The sequence below is a fragment of the Panthera uncia genome, chromosome A2 (genome assembly GCF_023721935.1).
Source record: "Panthera uncia isolate 11264 chromosome A2, Puncia_PCG_1.0, whole genome shotgun sequence".
NCBI lineage: Eukaryota > Metazoa > Chordata > Mammalia > Carnivora > Felidae > Panthera > Panthera uncia.
The window spans coordinates 3,036,346-3,055,097 of NC_064816.1; the positions used below are offsets into that span (position 1 = coordinate 3,036,346).

General features: G+C 58.8%; 1 protein-coding gene across 4 annotated transcripts in view; it reads left to right on the forward strand.

The window, feature by feature from the left end:
• The first annotated feature begins 2,028 nt into the window (after positions 1-2,028).
• The window catches only part of HDGFL2 (HDGF like 2), a 21,645-nt gene continuing 4,921 nt past the window's right edge, over positions 2,029-18,752 (forward strand). Inside the window, exons 1-7 of one of the 4 annotated variants that reach the window (XM_049639665.1) lie at positions 2,029-2,226; positions 4,626-4,702; positions 4,796-4,934; positions 11,191-11,382; positions 17,319-17,435; positions 17,540-17,611; positions 18,528-18,693. In XM_049639665.1, the coding sequence (XP_049495622.1) occupies positions 2,155-2,226; positions 4,626-4,702; positions 4,796-4,934; positions 11,191-11,382; positions 17,319-17,435; positions 17,540-17,611; positions 18,528-18,693 (835 nt within the window). In that variant the 5' untranslated portion in view covers positions 2,029-2,154. The remainder of the gene's footprint in view (positions 2,227-4,625; positions 4,703-4,795; positions 4,935-11,190; positions 11,383-17,318; positions 17,436-17,539; positions 17,612-18,527; positions 18,694-18,752) is intronic. The other 3 variants (XM_049639667.1, XM_049639664.1, XM_049639666.1) reach the window with 3 other exon arrangements.

Below are 18,752 nucleotides of genomic sequence, written 5' to 3' on the forward strand. Positions count from 1 at the left end.
TCCGACTTCGGCTCAGGTCACGATCTCGTGGTCCGTGAGTTCGAGCCCCGCGTCGGGCTCTGGGCTGATGGCTCAGAGCCTGGAGCCTGCTTCCGATTCTGTGTCTCCCTCTCTCTCTGCCCCTCCCCCATTCATGCTCTGTCTCTCTCTGTCTCAAAAATAAATAAAACGCTAAAAAAATTTTTTTAAAAAAATAAATAAAAGTATTTTTGAGATATATTTCACACGTATAAGGAAGTATCTTGAGACTAAAGAATGATGTTTGTACCCTGCGATCAAATCTGTCCAATGTTTTCCCAAGAAGCTAAAGTAGGGGTGCCTGGGTGGCTCAGTCGGTTGGGAATCTGGCTCTTGGTTGCTGCTCAGGTCATGATTCGCTGGGAGTCCGCATCCAGCTCTGTGCTGACAGTGTGGAGCCTGCGTGGGATTCTCTCTCCTTCTCTCTCTGCCCCTTCCCTGCTCACACTGTCTCTCTCAAAATAAATAAATAAAAACTTGCGGTGCCTGGGTGGCTCAGCTGGTTAAGCGTCCGACTTCAGCTCAGGTCATGATCTTACGGTTCGTGAGTTCAAGCCCTGCGTCCGGCTCTGTGCTGACAGCTCGGAGCCTGGATGGAGCCTGCTTCTGATTATGTCTCCATATCTCTCTGCCCCTTTCCCCACTCGTGCTCTGTCTCTCTCTCAAATATAAATAAAACGTTAAAAAAATAAACACTTAAGAACCCGAAGCTTAAGTAAAAGCTAAACTTCTCACAAATGTCCACAAGGCACTACGACAGGTCCTCAGTAGACCCCTAGAGCCTTACCTGCCTGTCCCATTCATTCACTCCATCATCTTTAGCTTAGGCGTTTGCACTTGCTATCAGCTCTGCCTTAAGCGCCCTCTCAGTATCCACTTCGCCGTATTGACCAATTTCTATTCATCCTGCCAGTCTCCAGTTAGACCACATCCTGCAAAAAACCCTCCCTGTTCCCTCCCCCACTACTCAGCATTTTCTTAAGCTCTCTGGCTCTTTTGAGTTCCTACAAAGGGTCCTAATTACAAAGAAATTAAGTGGCTAACAACTTCTAGTACTCCCAGTATTTCTGATTGTCAGGCACACTTCACAGCGCTTTAGGGGTGATGAAATCACCCTAATTTTCACTTTTACGCCCCTCTAAGATAGGCACCCTTATGAGTCCCATTTTATAGGTCGGTAGACTAAGGCACAGAGTTTAAGGAATTTGGCCACGCAGTGCGCAACAGCTTTCCAAAATGAATATGCATAACGGGTATCTCGTGGCTCGGCTCGAGACATTCCCGGGAGGAAAGAAGTTCCTGCTCAGTGCGCTCTGTGGCTGTTACTCCAAAGAACACCTCAAGTCCCGCCCCTCCCAAGCCCCGCCCCTCGGGCAGGCAACGGCGCGTCCCTATTTTGAGTTGAACCTCTTCTATCACCATATCCAATGGCGAACAGCTGCTTTAGCCCCGCCCCCTGTGGTAGCCAATGACTGCTCCTTACCTTGAGGCCCTTTCGAGTGGTAGCCAATGGCCTGCGGCCCTCGGTTCAGCTCCGGCTCGTGGAGCGGGCGGCTTTCAGGGCCCCGCCCCCTGCATTGATTAGGCCTCCTTTCGGTGGTAGCCAATGGCCTGCCTCCTACTTTTAAAGCCCTCTTTCCGTGGCGGCCTATGGCCCGCCCCTCTGCCCTAAGCCCCGCCCTGAAGAAGCTTGGCTGGCCGCCTCACCACTCCCTGAAAGCCCCCGTTTCCCTCCTCCCACCTTTCCCCTTTCACCTCCCATAACCTCCGCCCCGCTCCCATTAGGCCTCTGGGTCACGCCTCTTGGCTCTGCCCGTTACCCAATCCCGTTAACTTGCTCTGCTCCAACCCCTCTTCTCATTGGTCCTCATGCTCCTCTATCCCCGCACGTGGTTCTGAGCGACGGCGTCTCCCGCCCGTGACGACCGGAGGGCGGGACTTCCGGAAGCCCGCAGTCCAATAAGCAGGCGCCGGCTCTCTGCCCAGGCGCCCGCCCCCGCCCCCTAGGCGCCCCGCTCCCGCCCCCGGCTTCGCCTCCCGCTGCCGCTGCCGCTGCCGCCGCCGCCGCCGCCGCCGCCTAGTCGCTGCCGCCGCCGCCGCCGCCGCTTCCTGCGGCCTGGGCCTCCCGCCGCCAGCATGCCGCATGCCTTCAAGCCCGGGGACTTGGTGTTCGCCAAGATGAAGGGCTACCCGCACTGGCCGGCCCGGGTGAGGCCGCGCGGGAGATGGGCCAGGCGGGGGGGGTGGGGCAGGAGGGGCCCCGAGCCTGAGGGGCCGTGCACCGGGGGCCTGGGGGTCCCCGAGCTTTAGGGACCCGTGCATCGGGGGTCTGGGGCCCCGGGCCTGAGGGACCCGCGTAACGGGGCTCCGGGGGCCCCGGGCCTGAGGGACCCGCGTAACGGGGGTCTGCGGGCCCCGGGCCTCGGGGACCCGAGGAACGAGGGTCTGGGGGATGCCCTCGGGCCTGAGGGACCCGAGCAACAGGGTTTTCGGGCCCCCGGGCCTGAGGGACCCGCATAACGGGGGCCTGGGGGCCCCGGTCCTGAGGGACCCGCGTAACGGGGTCCTGGGGGCCCCCGGGCCTCAGGGACGCGCGTAAGGGAGGGTTTGTGGGGGGGGGGGGGGCCCAGTCTTGAGCAAATCGCTCCAAGGGTCGTGGGGTTTGAGGGACCTGGGGCTTGAGGGGGCAGGGTTCAAGTTCAAGTTCAAGTATTTGAGCGAGTAGGTGGTGTGAGGGGAGCGGAGGAAAATGGGGTTTAAAGAGCGGAATCAGACTGATGGGAAGGGGGCGCTTCAGACTGAAGGGTCTCATCGTGGGGCCGCAGGCCGTTTGTGCGGGTGGGCTAGGGTTGTGGGGTACCTGAGGGAGAAGGGTTGAGGGTCAAGGCTGAGGGGGGATGAGGGAGGTCAAGGCTGGAAAGGGGGCTGGGAGCTGTGTTCACAAGGTCACTGAAGCCGAGAGGACTCTTCTGAGAATGCGGGGTATCGGGGCCCAGAGGTTGGAGTGGGACTTACTTGAACCCTGGGGACCGGTGCTCTGTACGGATCCCCTCGCCATCCTCTGGTTGGGGTGTGGGGTTGAGGGAGATCTGGGGGTGGTCCCCCCCTGATGCACGAAGCAGACACCTTTTCAGCTTCAAGCCCGAGAGAGGGCATCTGAGGGAAGGGGTTGAGCCAAGGGGACTCTGGGGGTCCCCTTTAGGAAAGGTTGAGATCCGGGGGACGCGGATGGTCCGCCGGGTGCAGGTCTGAAGGGCATCCTGAGTCTGGGAGTCCCAGAGAGTGGAGTCCCAGGCACTGTCTAGGGCAGGCCAGTGTGGACGAGGGCCTGGGGGTTGTCCTCCCCGGGTCCTAGGGGTAAAGTCGCCCCCGAAGCTAGGTGGGTGGGGTATGCGTGACCGGACTGACGGAGTTTGGGGGGGTGGGAGCAGCGGCGGCAGCGGGGGGCATGGGAAGGATCAGGCTGGAACGGGAGGAGCCCAGGAGTTGCCCGATGGCTGGAGATCTCAGCCGCGCTCCCTCTGGGTAGAAGTGAGCCGCGGCGGGCGTCTCGCGGCGCTGGGGGTCTGGGTGGGGAGAGGCTGCACAGGAGGTCGGGCAGGGGCCAGGGGCTGGAGCTGCTGCTGGCACGTCTGAGCCTCAGGCTCAGAGGCGGGTCCTGGGTGACCTGGAAGCCGGGCCTGGAAGGCGTGGCAGGCTGGTCCTCAGGGTGATGAAGTTGCAGGAGGCGTCTGTGCCGGGGATGCTGGCCATGGGGGGCTGAGGCCCAGCCACCAAGGACTTTGAAAAGTAGCCCAGAGAACCGGGCAAGGAACCTGGGGTGTGTGTGGGGGGGGGGGGGCAGGGAAGGTTCCAGCAGCCCCCAGGCGTAGAAGAGGATGGGAAGGAATTGACGGGGACCAGAAAACTCACTTTAACCTGATTTGCTTGGGCTTGTTTTCCTGGGGGGACCCAGGAGCCATGAAACTTTACGGGCACTTCCCTTCTTTCCAGAGTACCAGCTTCTCCCTCTCCTCCACCCCCCCCCCCCCCCACTCCTGCCGGCTCTCCAAGCCCGGAACATTTCCAAGCACCTGATTGGAAGTGAAGGGGCTGCTAGCCTCCTGTGGGGAGGTGACTGACAGCTGCCGGGGCCCATGGGCCTGTAGGGAGAGGGTGGGACTTCCTGGATGCTCAGGGCCTGTCTCCTGCAGCCCACCCCCCACCCGCTGCATCCTTGGAGCTGCCAGCGGCAGCCTCTGGGAGAGAGACCACCGATCGCCTCTGTGCGGGAGGGGGTCCCGAGGGAGGGTCCTGGGAGTTCGCAGAAGCTGAGCTTGGCCCCACCTCCTGGCTACTCAGGGCCCCGTATTTGGCTCTGCTCAGGCGCAGCACCTGCCTTGGAGGCAGAACACTCTGGGGGAGAGGGGACAGGTGTGTATGGAGGAGGGGGGTCACGCAGAAGAATGCAGATGCCTAACCGGAACGAGCCCTGTCTCCCTCAGCTGAAGGCTCCCTTTCTCCCAGCATGCTTTCCCCAAGTAACTTGGCTGATGTCTTGGCCATTTCCTGGCTCAGGGGGTGACGCTGCCCCCCACGGCCACCCCCTGACCAGCGTCTCCCTGCAGATCGATGACATCGCCGACGGTGCCGTGAAGCCCCCACCCAACAAGTACCCCATCTTCTTCTTTGGTACACACGAAACGTAAGTGTCCCCAGGTGGGGCTTGACCGTCCCCCCTGGTGCCTCCCGGGTGGCCTGACTCACCCGGGACTGGCCCCGTGCCTCCCTTCTCCAGAGCCTTCCTGGGCCCCAAGGACCTGTTCCCTTACGACAAATGTAAAGATAAGTACGGGAAGCCCAACAAGAGGAAAGGCTTCAATGAAGGACTGTGGGAGATCCAGAACAATCCCCACGCCAGCTACAGCGCCCCTCTGGTGAGTACCTGGGGGTGGAGAGCGGCTGGCGTGGTGACCGCCGAGCCCACGTCACGCGGGGCTCTTACACACGCCGGGCACCGGAGGTGGTCTGAGCTTGCTCCGGGGGCGAGGAGGGCGGGCTCACTCCCCCTCTTGACACTGTTCACCTCCGGCCGATCCTTCTCTGTCTCCGTCGGGGCCTTCCTGGGAGTTGCGTCGCGTCCCCGGCCCCACCCACTCCGTACTAGCGTCACCTCCCCTTCCCAGTCGCGACCACCGAACGCCTCTCCAGACGTTGGCGGGTGCCCCCCGGGTGGGGTGGAGGGGTGCGGGATCACCCCAGGTGAAACCCACTGCTCTGGAATTAGCTTGGGTTTATAATAGTGGTATTACAGCTCTGAAAAAGCCTCTTGTTCGGGGGGGGGGGGGGGGGAGTTGAAGTGAAATTCATGGAAAGCCTGGAAGGCTGCAGAAGGAGGCAGAGAGCTACCTCGCTCTGGGCGTTTGGGGGTGAGGTGCAGATGAGGGGAGGCTGGGCTGCGGTTCTCTGCTCTGCTTTTAGCCACCGAGTTTGGGGTTTTCTGCAGGAGGCAGAGCGGTCTGGCCTCAGGAGGGGTGGGCTTGAGGTTGGCCGGGAGGCGGAGCTAACTGCCTGCCGGGGGCAGAGCGGCCAGCTGGGGAAGGAAAGGCCCTGCGGCCTGGCCTGGTCCGTGGGGAGGGACGCAGGAGTCACAGAGGCTCTGGTTCGAGGGAGCGACGGACCCAGGATGTCTGCAGCGTCTAGTCCTGCGTGAGAACTTGGGGTCTCCAGCCTGTGCTGTCCTGCGGCTCAGGCTCCACCTGAGCCGGGAGCTCACGGTCCAGACTTTAGTAGATGTTGGTGGTGGTTTCCTCTTGCCTCCTGGGATGGGTCTAGGAGAAGGAGGTCCCCCGCTTTGCTGCCCGTTGTCTCTCCCGGTTTCCCGCACCCCGCCCCCTTCCCATCATGGGGCAGTGGGTCAGAAGGTCTTGAAGGCATTTGGGTTCTGCGTGATCCTTTTCTGGCCCCGGCTCAAGTTCTGTTTGGTTACGCGGTAAGCTTCTCGCCTGCTGGTGAATCATCACACCGTTTAATATTTATTGCACACCAGCAGCTTGGTAAGTGCTGTGTGGATGCCTGGCCTCGAGGAAAGAAACTCAACCGTGGTGCAACCTTGACGTTGAACTGGCCCCACACAGACTCCCCGGGGTGAGAAGTGGCTGTAAGAGCGAGAGCTCGTCTTGCTGTTTGGTTTCCCACCGAGCCCGTGGCTCCAAACTGAACGTCTGTTTAAGATGCAGATTCCTGGGCCCCGCCTGCAGAGGTTTTGGGGTCAGCGTGAAGGGCTCAGGCCCGGGACCCCTGAGGCGTTTCTTCCCAAGCACCAGCCTGGATGTCTCCGGCAGAGCCAGGCCATAGGCGGGCTTCCGGAAGCAGCATTGTACGGGTACCTGGGCGTTCTCTCTGTTCGCTCTTGACGTTTCTCGTGTATCTCTACATCTTGAGTGGAAAGGCAGGCTCGGGGTACCAAATGGAAAAGGGGGTGTACGAGAGAGTGTGTCTATGGAGAGTGGGAAGTCAGCCCTCCCTCCCGGTCACGGTGCTGCGACGTCCGGTCAAGACAGCCACAGCTCCTCATTCCTGATACATTCTCCCAAGTATCACGTCAAGCCGTGAACACAGCTTTTCCGTTCTAAAGTCTAGAATATTATTATTATTTTTTTAATGTTTATTTTAGAGGGAGAGAGTGCTAGTGTGCACATGTGGGGAGGGAGGGGCAGAGAGAGAGGGAGACAGACGATCCAAAGCGGGCCCTGCACTAACAGCACAGAGCCCGATGTGGGACTCGAACTCCCAAACCGTGAGATCGTGACCTGGGCCCAAGTCGCACGCTTAACCGATTGAGGCACCCACGCACGCGCCCCTAAAGCCTGGAATTCTTAACTTTGCTTCTTGTTCTCCAAAATACATCCTTTTTTAATGTTTGTTTATTTATCTTTAATAATCACTGCACCCGTCGTGGGGCTCAAACTCACAACCCCAAGGTCATGAGTTACATGTTCTTCTGAGCCAACCAGGCTTCCCCCCAAATTTATCTTGACTGTTGGTCTCTGTGCAGAGAACAGCCTCGTTCTTTTCGACAGCCTTAACTCAGCTGGCTCTCGCACTAAGAGGTGACCACTAGCCCTGTTCCCTCACCCCCTTGCCAAGCCGGGAGGTGGAAATGGCATCTGAGTGTGGTTCCAACTTCATGGTCTTGATCCAGTGCTGAGGGTGGCCTGGGCAGGTGGCATCTTTTCCGTTTTATTGATGAGCAAACTGAGGCCCAGAGCGACCCAGCTAGAATCTGAGACATCTTAGACCTAAACCAGGGTTTTTCAACATTCGTGCCTGGATCATTCTCATGGGGTGGGGGCCCTGGGCACTGTGGGGTTTTGAGCAGCGTCCCTGAGCACCACCCCCCACTCGATGCCAGGAGCACCCCCAGTCTCGGCAGCCCTAGATGTCCCCAGACATTGCCAAATGTCTTCTAGGAGACAGACGTCGTTCCTGGTTGAGAACCATCGACGGAGGATTTTCTAGAAATGCATCCTCGTCCCTCGATAGGGGAAGACGGAAAGAGACCTGTCTAGGGTTCTCAGCCTAGTGAGAGTGAGCTGGGGCCGAAGCCCGGGCCTCCTGTGTCTCCGGCTGAGTTTCATCGGGCACGGAGGGGGGCTGGGGGGCCCTGGAGGAGGGCCCAGAGAATAACCTGTACACAGCGGGTCTGAGGCGAAGCGTCCTGCTGTGGGAGCACAAGGACCTGGGCTCAAGTTCTGGGCCTACCACCAGCTTACCGTGTGCCTTGGGAATCCACATCGCCTCCCTGAACCTCTGTGTCCTCGTCTAAGGCAGAGGCTCATGGTAGTGTCACAGTGTCACAGGGCTGTGGGGGGAACCCCGTGAGCAGACGCACATCAGGCACCTAGCCCAGTGACACGGTGCTGGGCAGGTGATGGCGGGGTCGGGAGCGAGGCCGGGCCGGATGTGACCTTCCCTTTCCATCCCCCCATCGCCCTCCTGACGCGTGAAGGCCGTGAGAGAAACTGAGGTTCGCCTCGCTCACCAGACCTCTGGGCTCGCGCTGGCTGCAGGTTGGCTGGCTCTTGGCCGTGTTTCCTGGCTCCTCCCTGTGCCTCGTGCTTCTCCGTGGGGGTCACGTTTCCCCAAGGCTTTGCTGGCAGGCAGTGAGACCCCATGGGCTGACCCCCGCCCCGAGATCCAGCGTTCCCGGCCTTATGTACAGGCACAGCGTAGGGCTGGCCCCTTACCTTCTGGAGCGTCCACTTGCCCAGTTGTGGGACAGGCCCACCCAGCCCGGCCACCTGGCTGGACGTGAGAGGCACAGGCCGGACCCCGGTTGGTCAGGAGCAAGGAGGGGTCTCCGTGAGCAGTCGCTGCGTCCGGTGGCCCCGGCTTAGAGGCCAAGCCAGGCCCGGCTGGCATCTCGCCTCTGTCACACTCGCCGTGATCTTGAGCTGTTGTGTCACCCTTTGCTTGTCTGCAAAATGAGGGTGACGGCTCGCACCCAGGACGCGCGCACACGCGCGCGCGCACACACACACACACACACACACACAGCAAGCTCGGGTAACGTCTGCCCCCTCGTTTTAGGTTTGGGGCCTGCCCTACCTAGCGTCAAGCATATCCAGGGTGGGCCCTGTTACGGTGCCTCAGGGAAGACAGAAGGTGCTGCGTGCTGAGCGCGAGGTCCTGTCGACAGCGGGCCCTTACTCTCCTCGCCTGTTAACCCGGCTGTGTGAAGGCCAGGGTGGGCTCAGGACCCCTCAGTCAGGGAAGGCCTGGGGGGCTTCCCGCAAGAGATCAGGGAACGGGGGATCGGTCGGGCCGGGGGTCCTCCCGTCTCCTCTCCGGCAGCCACGTTTCCCCTCTTCTGTGCCTTTCTGTGCTGATGTCTTACCAAGCGCTTGTCTGGTCCTGTGTCCAGCGCTGACCCCGGTTCCCTTCCCTCCCGGCCCCCCGGCCGCCCGTGCTCCTGCCTCCTTGCTCCCTGGTCCTGGTCTGGCCTCCTGTGTCCAGTCGGCACGGCCCCCGAGGCTCCTCGCTGGGACTCGGACCACGTTCCGTCCTCCCTGCTTGTATCTTGGCCGGCGTGCGGCCCCGGCCCGATCCGTCGATCCCCGGCTGTGGTTCCACCAAGGGAGTGTGCCTTTCTCTTGTTGTAAGTTTTTTTAATGAATTTGAGAAATTCGCTGTTTTAACTATTTTGAACGTGTCCTACAGTGGGTTTTATACATTTGTAGTGCCGTGAAATCGCCACTGCTCTCTAATCGAGAACACTCCATCACCCCACAAGGAAAACCCCCCCTTCCTGTTCGCTGTCACCCCCAATTCTCCCCTTCCTGTAGCCCCCGAGAACTCCTTTTTTTTTTTTTAAAGAAAGAGAGAGAGAGCTCGATTAGGGGAGGAGGGGAGAGAATCCCAAGCAGGCTCCATGCCCCGTGTGCAGAGTCCAACGTGGGACTCGATCCCACAAACCTGGGATCACGACCTGAGCTGGAGTCAAGAGTCGGATGCTCAACCAACTGAGCATCTCCTGAGAACATCATCCCGCCCCTGAGAACTCCTAATCAACTTTCTGTTCCTATGAATTTGCATACTCCAGGTTTCATAGAAATGGAATTCTGTGTGGTTCTATGCTTCTGGCGTCTTTCACTGTGCGTGTTTCAGGGGTTCATCCTGTAGCGCGTATCAGTTTCAGTCTTTTTCGCGGCTGAATAGTATTCTGTCCTATAGCTGCTCTGCACTTTGTCTATTTATTAGTAGGTGGAAATTTGTTTTTTTTGCAGACCGTAGCTCTAAAAAGTCACAGTCTCTGTCTTAAAAGAAATTAATTACTCGGTAAAGAAGTACCGTGAAATAACGTGGTCAGATATTACCCTCGGAGTCGGCTGGGTGCTCCAGGAATGGAGCGGCACCCCCTCTCAGGCCGTGTCATCTCCCTGTGTTTCCTTGTCTTTCTCCCCGTTAGACTGTGAGCTCCCCGAAGGCAGGGACCCTGTCTCACACTGTCTCGCCCCCGCCCCAGCACGAGGCCTCAGGCAGTGGGTGTTCTGTGGCACTCACTGGATGGGTTTGACCAGGGCTCATCTGTGTTCCTCCTACAAACGAGATATCCAGAACGGGGTCAGAAACAGGCCCGAGAGAGCCCTGTGGCCTGACCGTCCTTGTGCGACTGCTGGGTCCCCTACATCCTCCATAACCCTGCATCAGCCCTGGCCCGGCCCTCCAGCCTTTCTTCCGCCACATTCTTCTCTCACCGTTGCCCCGGCCACACCGACCTCGCCTGGGTCTCAGGGGCACCGTCCCTCCCCTCGTGCTGTTCCTGTCCCTTTGCATGCTTGAGATGACTCATCGGCCGAGACGTCCCGCCCTCCGAGGATTCCTCCCCAAAACGCACTTCAGAACATTCCTGCCACCTTACACCCACCTCTCCCTGATTCCTCGGCACCCACGTGCCAGTATTTTCCTCTCTCCCCGTCCCCACCGCGAGACATTGTTCTGCCGAAATGGCTGTTCTCGGCCTCTCCCGCTAGATGGTAAGCTCCCCGGGGGCAGGGGCCGCCCTGCCTTCACATCTGCGTGTGCTCGCTGCCTGCCCGCCCAGCACCGTGCCTGGCACCCGCCGCTGCGCGAACGCCCCCCGAGCGTGTGAAGGAGCCCGGCACGTGCCGAGCACGGCACAAGTGTTTCTGTGGCTGTTCTTGCCCGAGCGGGCACTTTGGGTAAAGCAGAAATAGCAGAGCCTGGAAGTTGCGGCCTGGAGGTCCTGTCTGCATCGTGATGGGCGTACCGACAGTGAACTGGCAAACTTTGGGGGACCTCTTGCCAGCCTGGGCACTGCCCTAAGAATGCCATGTGCCACTCCGGCCTCATCCTTGCCACAGCCCCGTGAGGCCAAAATCGTGCCACCCGTCTCCCTCAGATGTGGAAACTGAGGTCCCGAGAGGCTAAGTCACAGACTGGCCCGAGGTTTGATCTTGAACCCTGGCACCCACCGCATCTTGCCTTTGAGCCTCGATTCTTTAGTCTTTCCGGGCCGCCCCGTTTGGAAAGCCAGGGGGGCCAGACCCTGACATTTGAGACCCCGCCGTGGGATCTGTCCTCGGGGTCCCCGTCCCGGCTGGGGAATCCGCCCAAGCCTGCTGGTGACTGGTCTGTGCACCCCCCCCCCCCACCATCTCGCCCCCCCAGCCGGTGAGTTCCTCTGACAGCGAGGCCCCCGAAGCCGACCCGGCGGGCGGGAGCGAGGATGACGAGGTCCGGGGGGTCATGGCCGTCACAGCCGTGACCGCCACAGCGGCCAGCGACAGGATGGAGAGTGACTCCGACTCGGACAAAAGCAGCGACAACAGTGGCCTGAAACGGAAGGCCGCAGCCCTGAAGGTAGGGGTGGGGTGGGAGCCCTTGGCCTGGTGGGGGGGCGGGGGGAGGTGGCAGCCCAGCCTCTCTCTGCCCCCCGCCCCCAGCAGCCTGGGCTCCCCCCCTGCCTTTCTTGTTTTCAATGCACGGTTCCATCATGATTTGTTTCATTTATTTTTATTTGTTATCATTTTTTACCTATGTCATTTCATTACTTTTTATAACGTTCCTCAGTAGATATTACTGTTTCCGCTTCATAGATTGTCATCTCGAGGAGGGGGTGTGCTTAGCCCGGGTCTGTAGTGTGAGCTGAAATGCCTTCCTGTATTATTAACCCGACCTTTTATTCAACACCAGCCAGACTGAACAGATCCCAGCAGAAGTAGAATGCACGTGCTCGCTCTTGGCTTTTCCCTCCCAGGAGCCTCCTAGCTGAAATTATGCCCGTAACCTGAATATGCAGATAATTTTTCTGGGTGTTTAACATGCTTTTTGAAAATGGAGATACCACTCACATAGCGTGAAATTCACCCTTTCAAAATACACAGTTCACTGGTTCTTAGTACATTCACAGAGCTGTGCAGCCACCACCACCGGCGAGTTCCAGAACATTCCATCACTCCAAAAGAAACCCCGTCCCCCTTAGCAGTCATCCGTCAGCCCCCACGAGCCCCCTTCCTGTCCGTGGATGAGCCCGTTGTGGACGTTTCACACACGCGGACTCACACCCCGCGTGGCCTCTCATGTCTGGTTCCCCCCCTGAGCGTCATGTGTTCAGGGTCGGTCCGCGGGGCGGTGGGTGTGGGCGCCTCACTCCTGCTCGCGGTCGAGGGACGTGCGCGTGCGCGGTGGACACGTATTTACCAGCTGATAGACATCTGGGTTGTGTCCACTCTGGTCCGCTGTGAACACACTGCTGTGCACGTGCGTGTGCAGGTTTCCGTGAGGACGTGAGTTGTCGGTTCTGGAGACAGTCTCTTGCCCTTTCTCTTCCCTGCCTTTTGACTGCCTCTAAGCATCTGGGTGCGGGATGAAAAGGCCGGGACCTAGCGGCCACTTTCTTTGACAGGCTTTCCTACCATTACTGATAAAAAATAACGTTTGCTTTTGGCTCCAGTCCTCATGATAAGCCGTGCTTGTCGTCAGGTATGAGACACGAAAGGTGCGGAGAAGCTGGTAGAAAATACCCGTGTTAGGTGCGCGGGCTGCCGTGCCGGGGACTGGAAACGCCCTGGCGGGTTTGTCCGCCATCCCGAGTGTGCCTCACACGGGGTGCAGGTGTGAGTGCGGGTGGGGGTGCGGGTGAGGATGGGGGTGCAGGGGTGGGGGTCGAAGCACAGAATCGGCAGCCGTCCACACGGTGTCTGTTTGCTGAGCATTTCTTGGTCACGAAGTACTGTTTTACGACGTGGTCCTCAGTGGTCGAGAAGCAGTCTGTGATTTCTCACCGGTACGTTAGTAAGACCGTCGGGCGTTCAGGGGGGCACCTGGGTGGCTCGGTCGGTTAAGTGTGTGGCTCTTGATGTTGGCTCAGGCCACGATTTCTCTACGCTCGTAGCGTGGGGGCTGCTGAGGATTCTCTTGTCTCCCTCTCTCTCTGTTGATCCCCTGCTCTCTTGCCCTCTCTCACTCTTTCAAAAGCGAACGCACAAAAGAAAAAGGAAAAAAAATTTGATGGGCATTTAGCTCCAGGTTTTTATGGTACGCTTGGCATTGTTTTGTCAAATTCCCCATTATTTCTGTTTACGGTTGTTGGAGACATTAAATAGAAATGCGTAGAAAACAACCCTGCCCCGTGCCACCCCTGAGAGATAAACCCCTATTTGTTTTTTTGTGTTTTTTTATTAATAATTTTTTAAAGTTTATTTATTTTGAGAGAGAGAGAGAGAGAGAGAGGGAGTGCGTGTGTGAGTGCGTGGGAGGGGGCAGAGAGAAAGGAGGACAGACGCTCTGAAGCAGGCTTTGTGCTGACAACACAGAGCCCGATGTGGGGCTTGAACTCATGAACCACAAGATCATGACCTGAGCCAAAGCCGGACGCTTAACTGACTGAGCCATGCAGGCGCCCCATGAATTTTTACTTACTTTATTTTTTAAATGTTGATTCATTTTTGAGGGAGAGAGACAGAATGTGAGCAGGGGAGGCAGAGAGAGAGAGAGAGAGAGAGAGAGAGAGAGAGAGAATCTGAAGCAGGCTCCAGGCTCTGAGCTGCCAGCACTGAGCCCCACGCAAGGCTCAAACCCACAAATTGTGAGATCGTGACCTGAGCCGAAGTCAGACGCTTAACCAACTGAGCCACTCAGGTGCCTCTCACTTAATTTTTTGAAATATTTACTTATTTTTGAGAGAGGGAGAGAGAGAGAATGATTGGGGGTGGGGCAGAGAGAAAGGAGGACGGAGGGTCGGAAGCAGGCTCCGAGCCATCAGCAACGAGCCCGACGTGGGGCTCGAACTCATGAACCTTGAGACCATGACCTGAGCCAAGTCAGATGCTCAACTGATTGAGCCACCCAGGCGCCCCTAAACCCCCGTTTGTAAGTCACTGCTTAGATTTTTGGGGTCACTTTTCATTAAACCGGTACAAGTTCTTACCACAACCCCGTTTAACCACACCGGGGAACATTTAAAAGCGCTTTTCCCCGGGAGCCCCATCCCCCAGCCCATCCGCAGCTCTCTCCTTTCTCCGATCTGTGAGGGGCTGTGGTTTTCCCGCGGGGCCGGCTTTATACATTCTCTCTTCAGCCAGCAACTTGTTGGTGTTGTTCTATGGGTCTGCATCCTGGTCTTCTCATCTGTCCTCTGAGTGGTTCCACGGACGGCCTCCTTCGTGAGGCAGATCCCGACGCCAGCTCTTGGGGACGGGGTCCCGGCCCTGCCCGCCCAGCCGGGGTCTCTGTGCTCTCCGGGGCTCCAAGATCTCGCAGCTCAGGGCCCCTCGCCACTGCTTCCCCTGGCGTCAGGAGGGAGGGTCCTGGGTCACCCTGGTCTTTGTGACGCCCTTTGGTCTGGGGAAGGAGGCCACAGCCGGCTTGAAACGCTTCCCCTAGAACTGCCTGGCGACTCTGGCAGAACGTGAACTGCCCTCTAACTGGATCCCCTGAGCGCCCGCGCTGAGAAGGGAGAGTGTACAGCGCCCCTAGGCTACAGGCCGTCTGTGTCCCGAGAGGGAGTACGAAGTGCCCCGGGCTTCAGCTCGGCCGCCCATGAAGGGGGGCCAGACTCCACGCACGACCACACAGCCCTGCAGGTCCGGCCCCGACAGTCCCCGTCCCTTCCCTGACCACTCGCTAGCCACGCTGCCTTCCCCTGTGGGGCTTTGTGCTTGCCGTCTCTCCCGCCCCTCTGTCTCCCCTCCGTCCTTCCTCCATTCCTCTGTCCCCCCTCTGTCCCTCCGTCCTCCCTCCATCCCTCTGTCCTCCCTCTGTCCCCCCGTCCTTCCTCTATCCTCCCTCCGTCCCTCCATCCTCCCTCCGTCCCTCTGTCCTTCCTCTGTCCTCCCTCCATCCCTCCATCCTCCCTCCGTTTCTCTGTCCTCCCTCTGTCCCGTCCTGGTCCCCCATACGCGAGTAACCCTTCTCTCACATTTGCACGGAATGTTTCCGTTTGCCTCTCCTGGCTGGAACATGTTGTGCGACAGTAGGGGGCCTTATGTCTCCCCAGTGGGTCACTGAGTGTACATGTGTGCCGGCTGGCCTCACAGAGTCCCGTGCACTAGACGGCTTGCACACCAGTCAGTATTCCTGGAGGCAGCAAGTCTGAGATCAAGGTGTTGGCAGGCCTGGTTCCTTCTGAGGCCTCTCCCTGGCGTGCACATGCCGTGCCCCCATCCCGTGTCCTCACGTGGTCGTCCCTCTGTGGCCATGTCCTGATCTCTTCTGATAAGGACACAGGTTCCACTGGATTAGGGCCACTCCAGTGACATCATTTTAACTTAATTATATCCTTAAAGACCCGGTCTCCAAACACAGTCCCGTTCTAAGGTCCTGAGGGTCAGGGCTTCAACAGGTGAATTTTAGGGGGACACAGTTCAGCCCATCGTGCCCTGGACAGGGCACGGAGCAGGGGAGATGCTCTGGTGACAGTGGTTAGGAGAACCACCGCGTCTCCGATGTGACAAAACAGAGGCAAAGTGCCATAGAACTCAGCACTGGCTGGCTGGGGAGGCCTGGGTTTTCCCAGGCTGAGATCTACTTCTAAAGCTCAGGTCTCTCTTCTTAAAGATTCTTACGTCGGCTTCTTTGGGTGGATGTCAGAGAATGTGTGGACCCCTGAAACTGAATTCAGGTTGTTTGTGTGTGTGTGTGTGTGTGTGTGTGTGTGTGTGTGTGTGTGTGTTTATTTTTAATTTATTTTTTTCTTTTAAATGTTTATTTATTTTTGAGAGAGAGGGAGAGCACAAGCAGGGGAGGGACGGAGAGCGAGAAAGAGAGAGAGAGAGACACAGAATCTGAAGCAGCTCCAGGCTCTGAGCTGTTAGCATAGAGCCCGGTGTGGGGCTCGAACTCGTGAACTGTGAGATCATGACCTGAGCCGAAATCAGACACTTAACTGACGGAGCCACCCAGGCGCCCCTATTTTTTTTTTTTTATCTTTTTATTGAGGTAAGGTTCACATTAAAAAATCAGCCATTCTAGGTGCCTGGATGGCGCAGTCAGTTAAGCGTCCGGCTTCAGCCAGGTCACGATCTCGCGGTCCGTGAGTTCGAGCCCCGCGTCAGGCTCTGGGCTGATGGCTCGGAGCCTGGAGCCTGTTTCCGATTCTGTGTCTCCCTCTCTCTCTGCCCCTCCCCCGTTCATGCTCTGTCTCTCTCTGTCCCAAAAATAAATAAAAAACGTTGAAAAAAAAAATTAAAAAAAAAAAAATCAGCCATTCTAAAATGCACAGCTCTGGGGCGCCCGGGTGGCTCAGTCGGTTAAGCGTCCGACTCTTGGTTTTGGCTCAGGTCATGATCTCGCAGTTTTGTGGGTTTGAGGCCCATGTCGGGCTCTGCACTGGTGGCACGGAGCCTGCTTGGGATTCTCTCTCCCACTCTCTCTGCCCTCCCCCACTCATGCTGTTTCTCTCAAAATAAGTAAGTAAACTTAAAAAAAAAAAAAAAATGTACAGCTCAGGGACATTAAGCACACTCACACTGTTTTGCAAATCCCCCGTTTTCCAGAACTTTCCATCTCCCCAAACTGAGACTCTATCCCCGTGAAGCACTGATTCCCCACCCCCGGCTCCCACCATCCACTCTCTGACTCTATGGACAGGACTCCTCTAGGGACCCCCTGTGAGTGGGGTCATGCAGGACGTGTCCTTCTGTGTCTGGCCTCTGTCACTGTGCACAGTGTACTTAAGGTTCAAGATCCCTGTTTTGTTTTATTTTTTTTGAGAGAGAGAGTGAGCAAGCGTGTGCACACGTGTGAGTGGGGGAGGGGCAGAGAGGGAGAGAAAATCTCCAGCGGGCTCCGCGCTGTCAGCACAGAGCCTGATGCGAGGCTCAGACCCGTGAACCATGAGATCGTGACCTGTGCCGAATTCAAGAGTCTCATGCTAGGGGCGCCTGGGTGGCTCAGTCGGCTGAGCGTCCGACTTCGGCTCAGGTCATGATCTCACGGCTCGTGAGTTCGAGCCCCGCGTTGGGCTCTGTACTGACAGCTCAGAGCCTGGAGCCTGCTTCAGATTCTGGGTCTCTCTCTCTCTCTCTCTGCCCCTCTCCCGCTCATGCTCTCTGTCTCTCAAAAATAAATAAACGTTTAAAAAAAAAAAAGAGTCTCATGCTTAACCGACTGAGCCCCCCAGGCACCCCAGGATCCCTGGTTTTTAGTCAGATCCTGCAAGGGGTCCCTGCCACCTGCCAAGGATTCCAGAACCTCAGCTCTTCTCCGGGGTGTGAGCGGCCAGGCGGGAGACGGCTGTGCCGAGCACACAGGCGAAATTTCTGATCGCTCCTGTGCTCGGGCTGCGCTCTTTCTAGATGTCGGTCTCAAAACGAGCTCGAAAGGCCTCCAGCGACCTGGATCAAGCCAGCGTGTCCCCATCCGAGGAGGAGAACTCAGAAAGCTCTTCTGAGTCAGAGAAGACCAGTGACCAGGTGAGCAGGTGGCTGGCTCCGGGGGCAGGCGGGCGCACGCACGGGGGCCGAGCCGGGGCCAGTCCGTGGGGCCCACGCTGAGCACCTTCTCTCTCTCCGCCCAGGACTTCACCCCCGAGAAGAAAGCTGTGGTGCGGGCGCCTCGGCGGGGCCCCCCTGCGGGACGGAAGAAAAAGGTAGAGGGTTTTTTTCGTGTCTTGTTCCTGCCTGCCTGCCTGCCTGCCTGCGGGAACCCCCGAGAGGCTCTGTGTGGTCACCAGCCACTGCCCGTGGGTAGAGTCTGTCCTTTCTGGAGGAGGGTAGGGCCCAGGCCACCAGGGATCACCACCGTCCGCCTCTGCCTCCACCGATGGCTTCGGTGTGTGGTTTCCGAGGGTGGAGTGTGCAGGGCCCGTCTGTGGGCCCGGAGGCCGCCCGGCTGCCACCACTCCTGAGAGGAACGCAGAGGCCGGTGCAGAAACTGGGGTGCTGGAACGCTGGCCTCAGAAGGGAGGGGGGTGTCCTTAGGGGCCCCGTGTGAGGCAGGGAGAGTGGGCGTGTTGTGTGTCCGCATCACGCGGACGGTGTGCGTGTGTTCGAGTGTGTGCGTTACGTGCTTGGGTGTGTGTGAGCGTGCATGGGAGTGGGGAGCAGGATGGGGGCGGAGACAGGAGGAGGGCCCTCCTCTCACCGGGCCTCCCGCCCCTATTCTGCACTGGGAAGGGCTGTAGGGGCGCCTGGGGGCCGGGTCTCAGTCGGTCGAACGCCCAACTCTTGGTTTCGGCTCAGGTCGTGGTCCAGGGTTGAGGGATCGAGCCCCGCATCAGGCTCTGCACTGTGTGGGGAGCCTGCCCGAGATGCTCTGCCTTCCTCTGCCCCTCTCCCCTGCTCACGCGCCTGCTCTATCTGAAATTAAAAAATTAAAAAACCAACCAAGAGCTCTAGCCCCGGAAAGCGCGGCGGCTCTCCTCTGCCCCCCCCCCCCCCCCCCCCGCCTCCCCGAGGGGATGAGGCCCGGGACCCCCCACGACGAGCCCAAGGAAGAGGCGGTTGTTTGCGGGGAGGGGGCTGCCCGTGTCCTGTGTCCTCACCTCTGCACCCCCCGCCTCTCAGAAGGCGCCCTCGGCCTCCGACTCCGACTCCAAAGCGGAATCCGACGGGGCCAAGGGCGAGCCTGTGGCCGTGGCCAGGTCCGCGCCGTCCTCTGCCTCCTCCTCTTCCTCCTCCTCCTCCGACTCGGACGTGTCCGTAAAGAAGCCTCCTCGGGGCCGGAAGCCAGGTAGGGCGCGGGCCGGGGCCCCCCCTCCCCCCCCCCCCCCCCCCCCCCCCCCGGGGGGG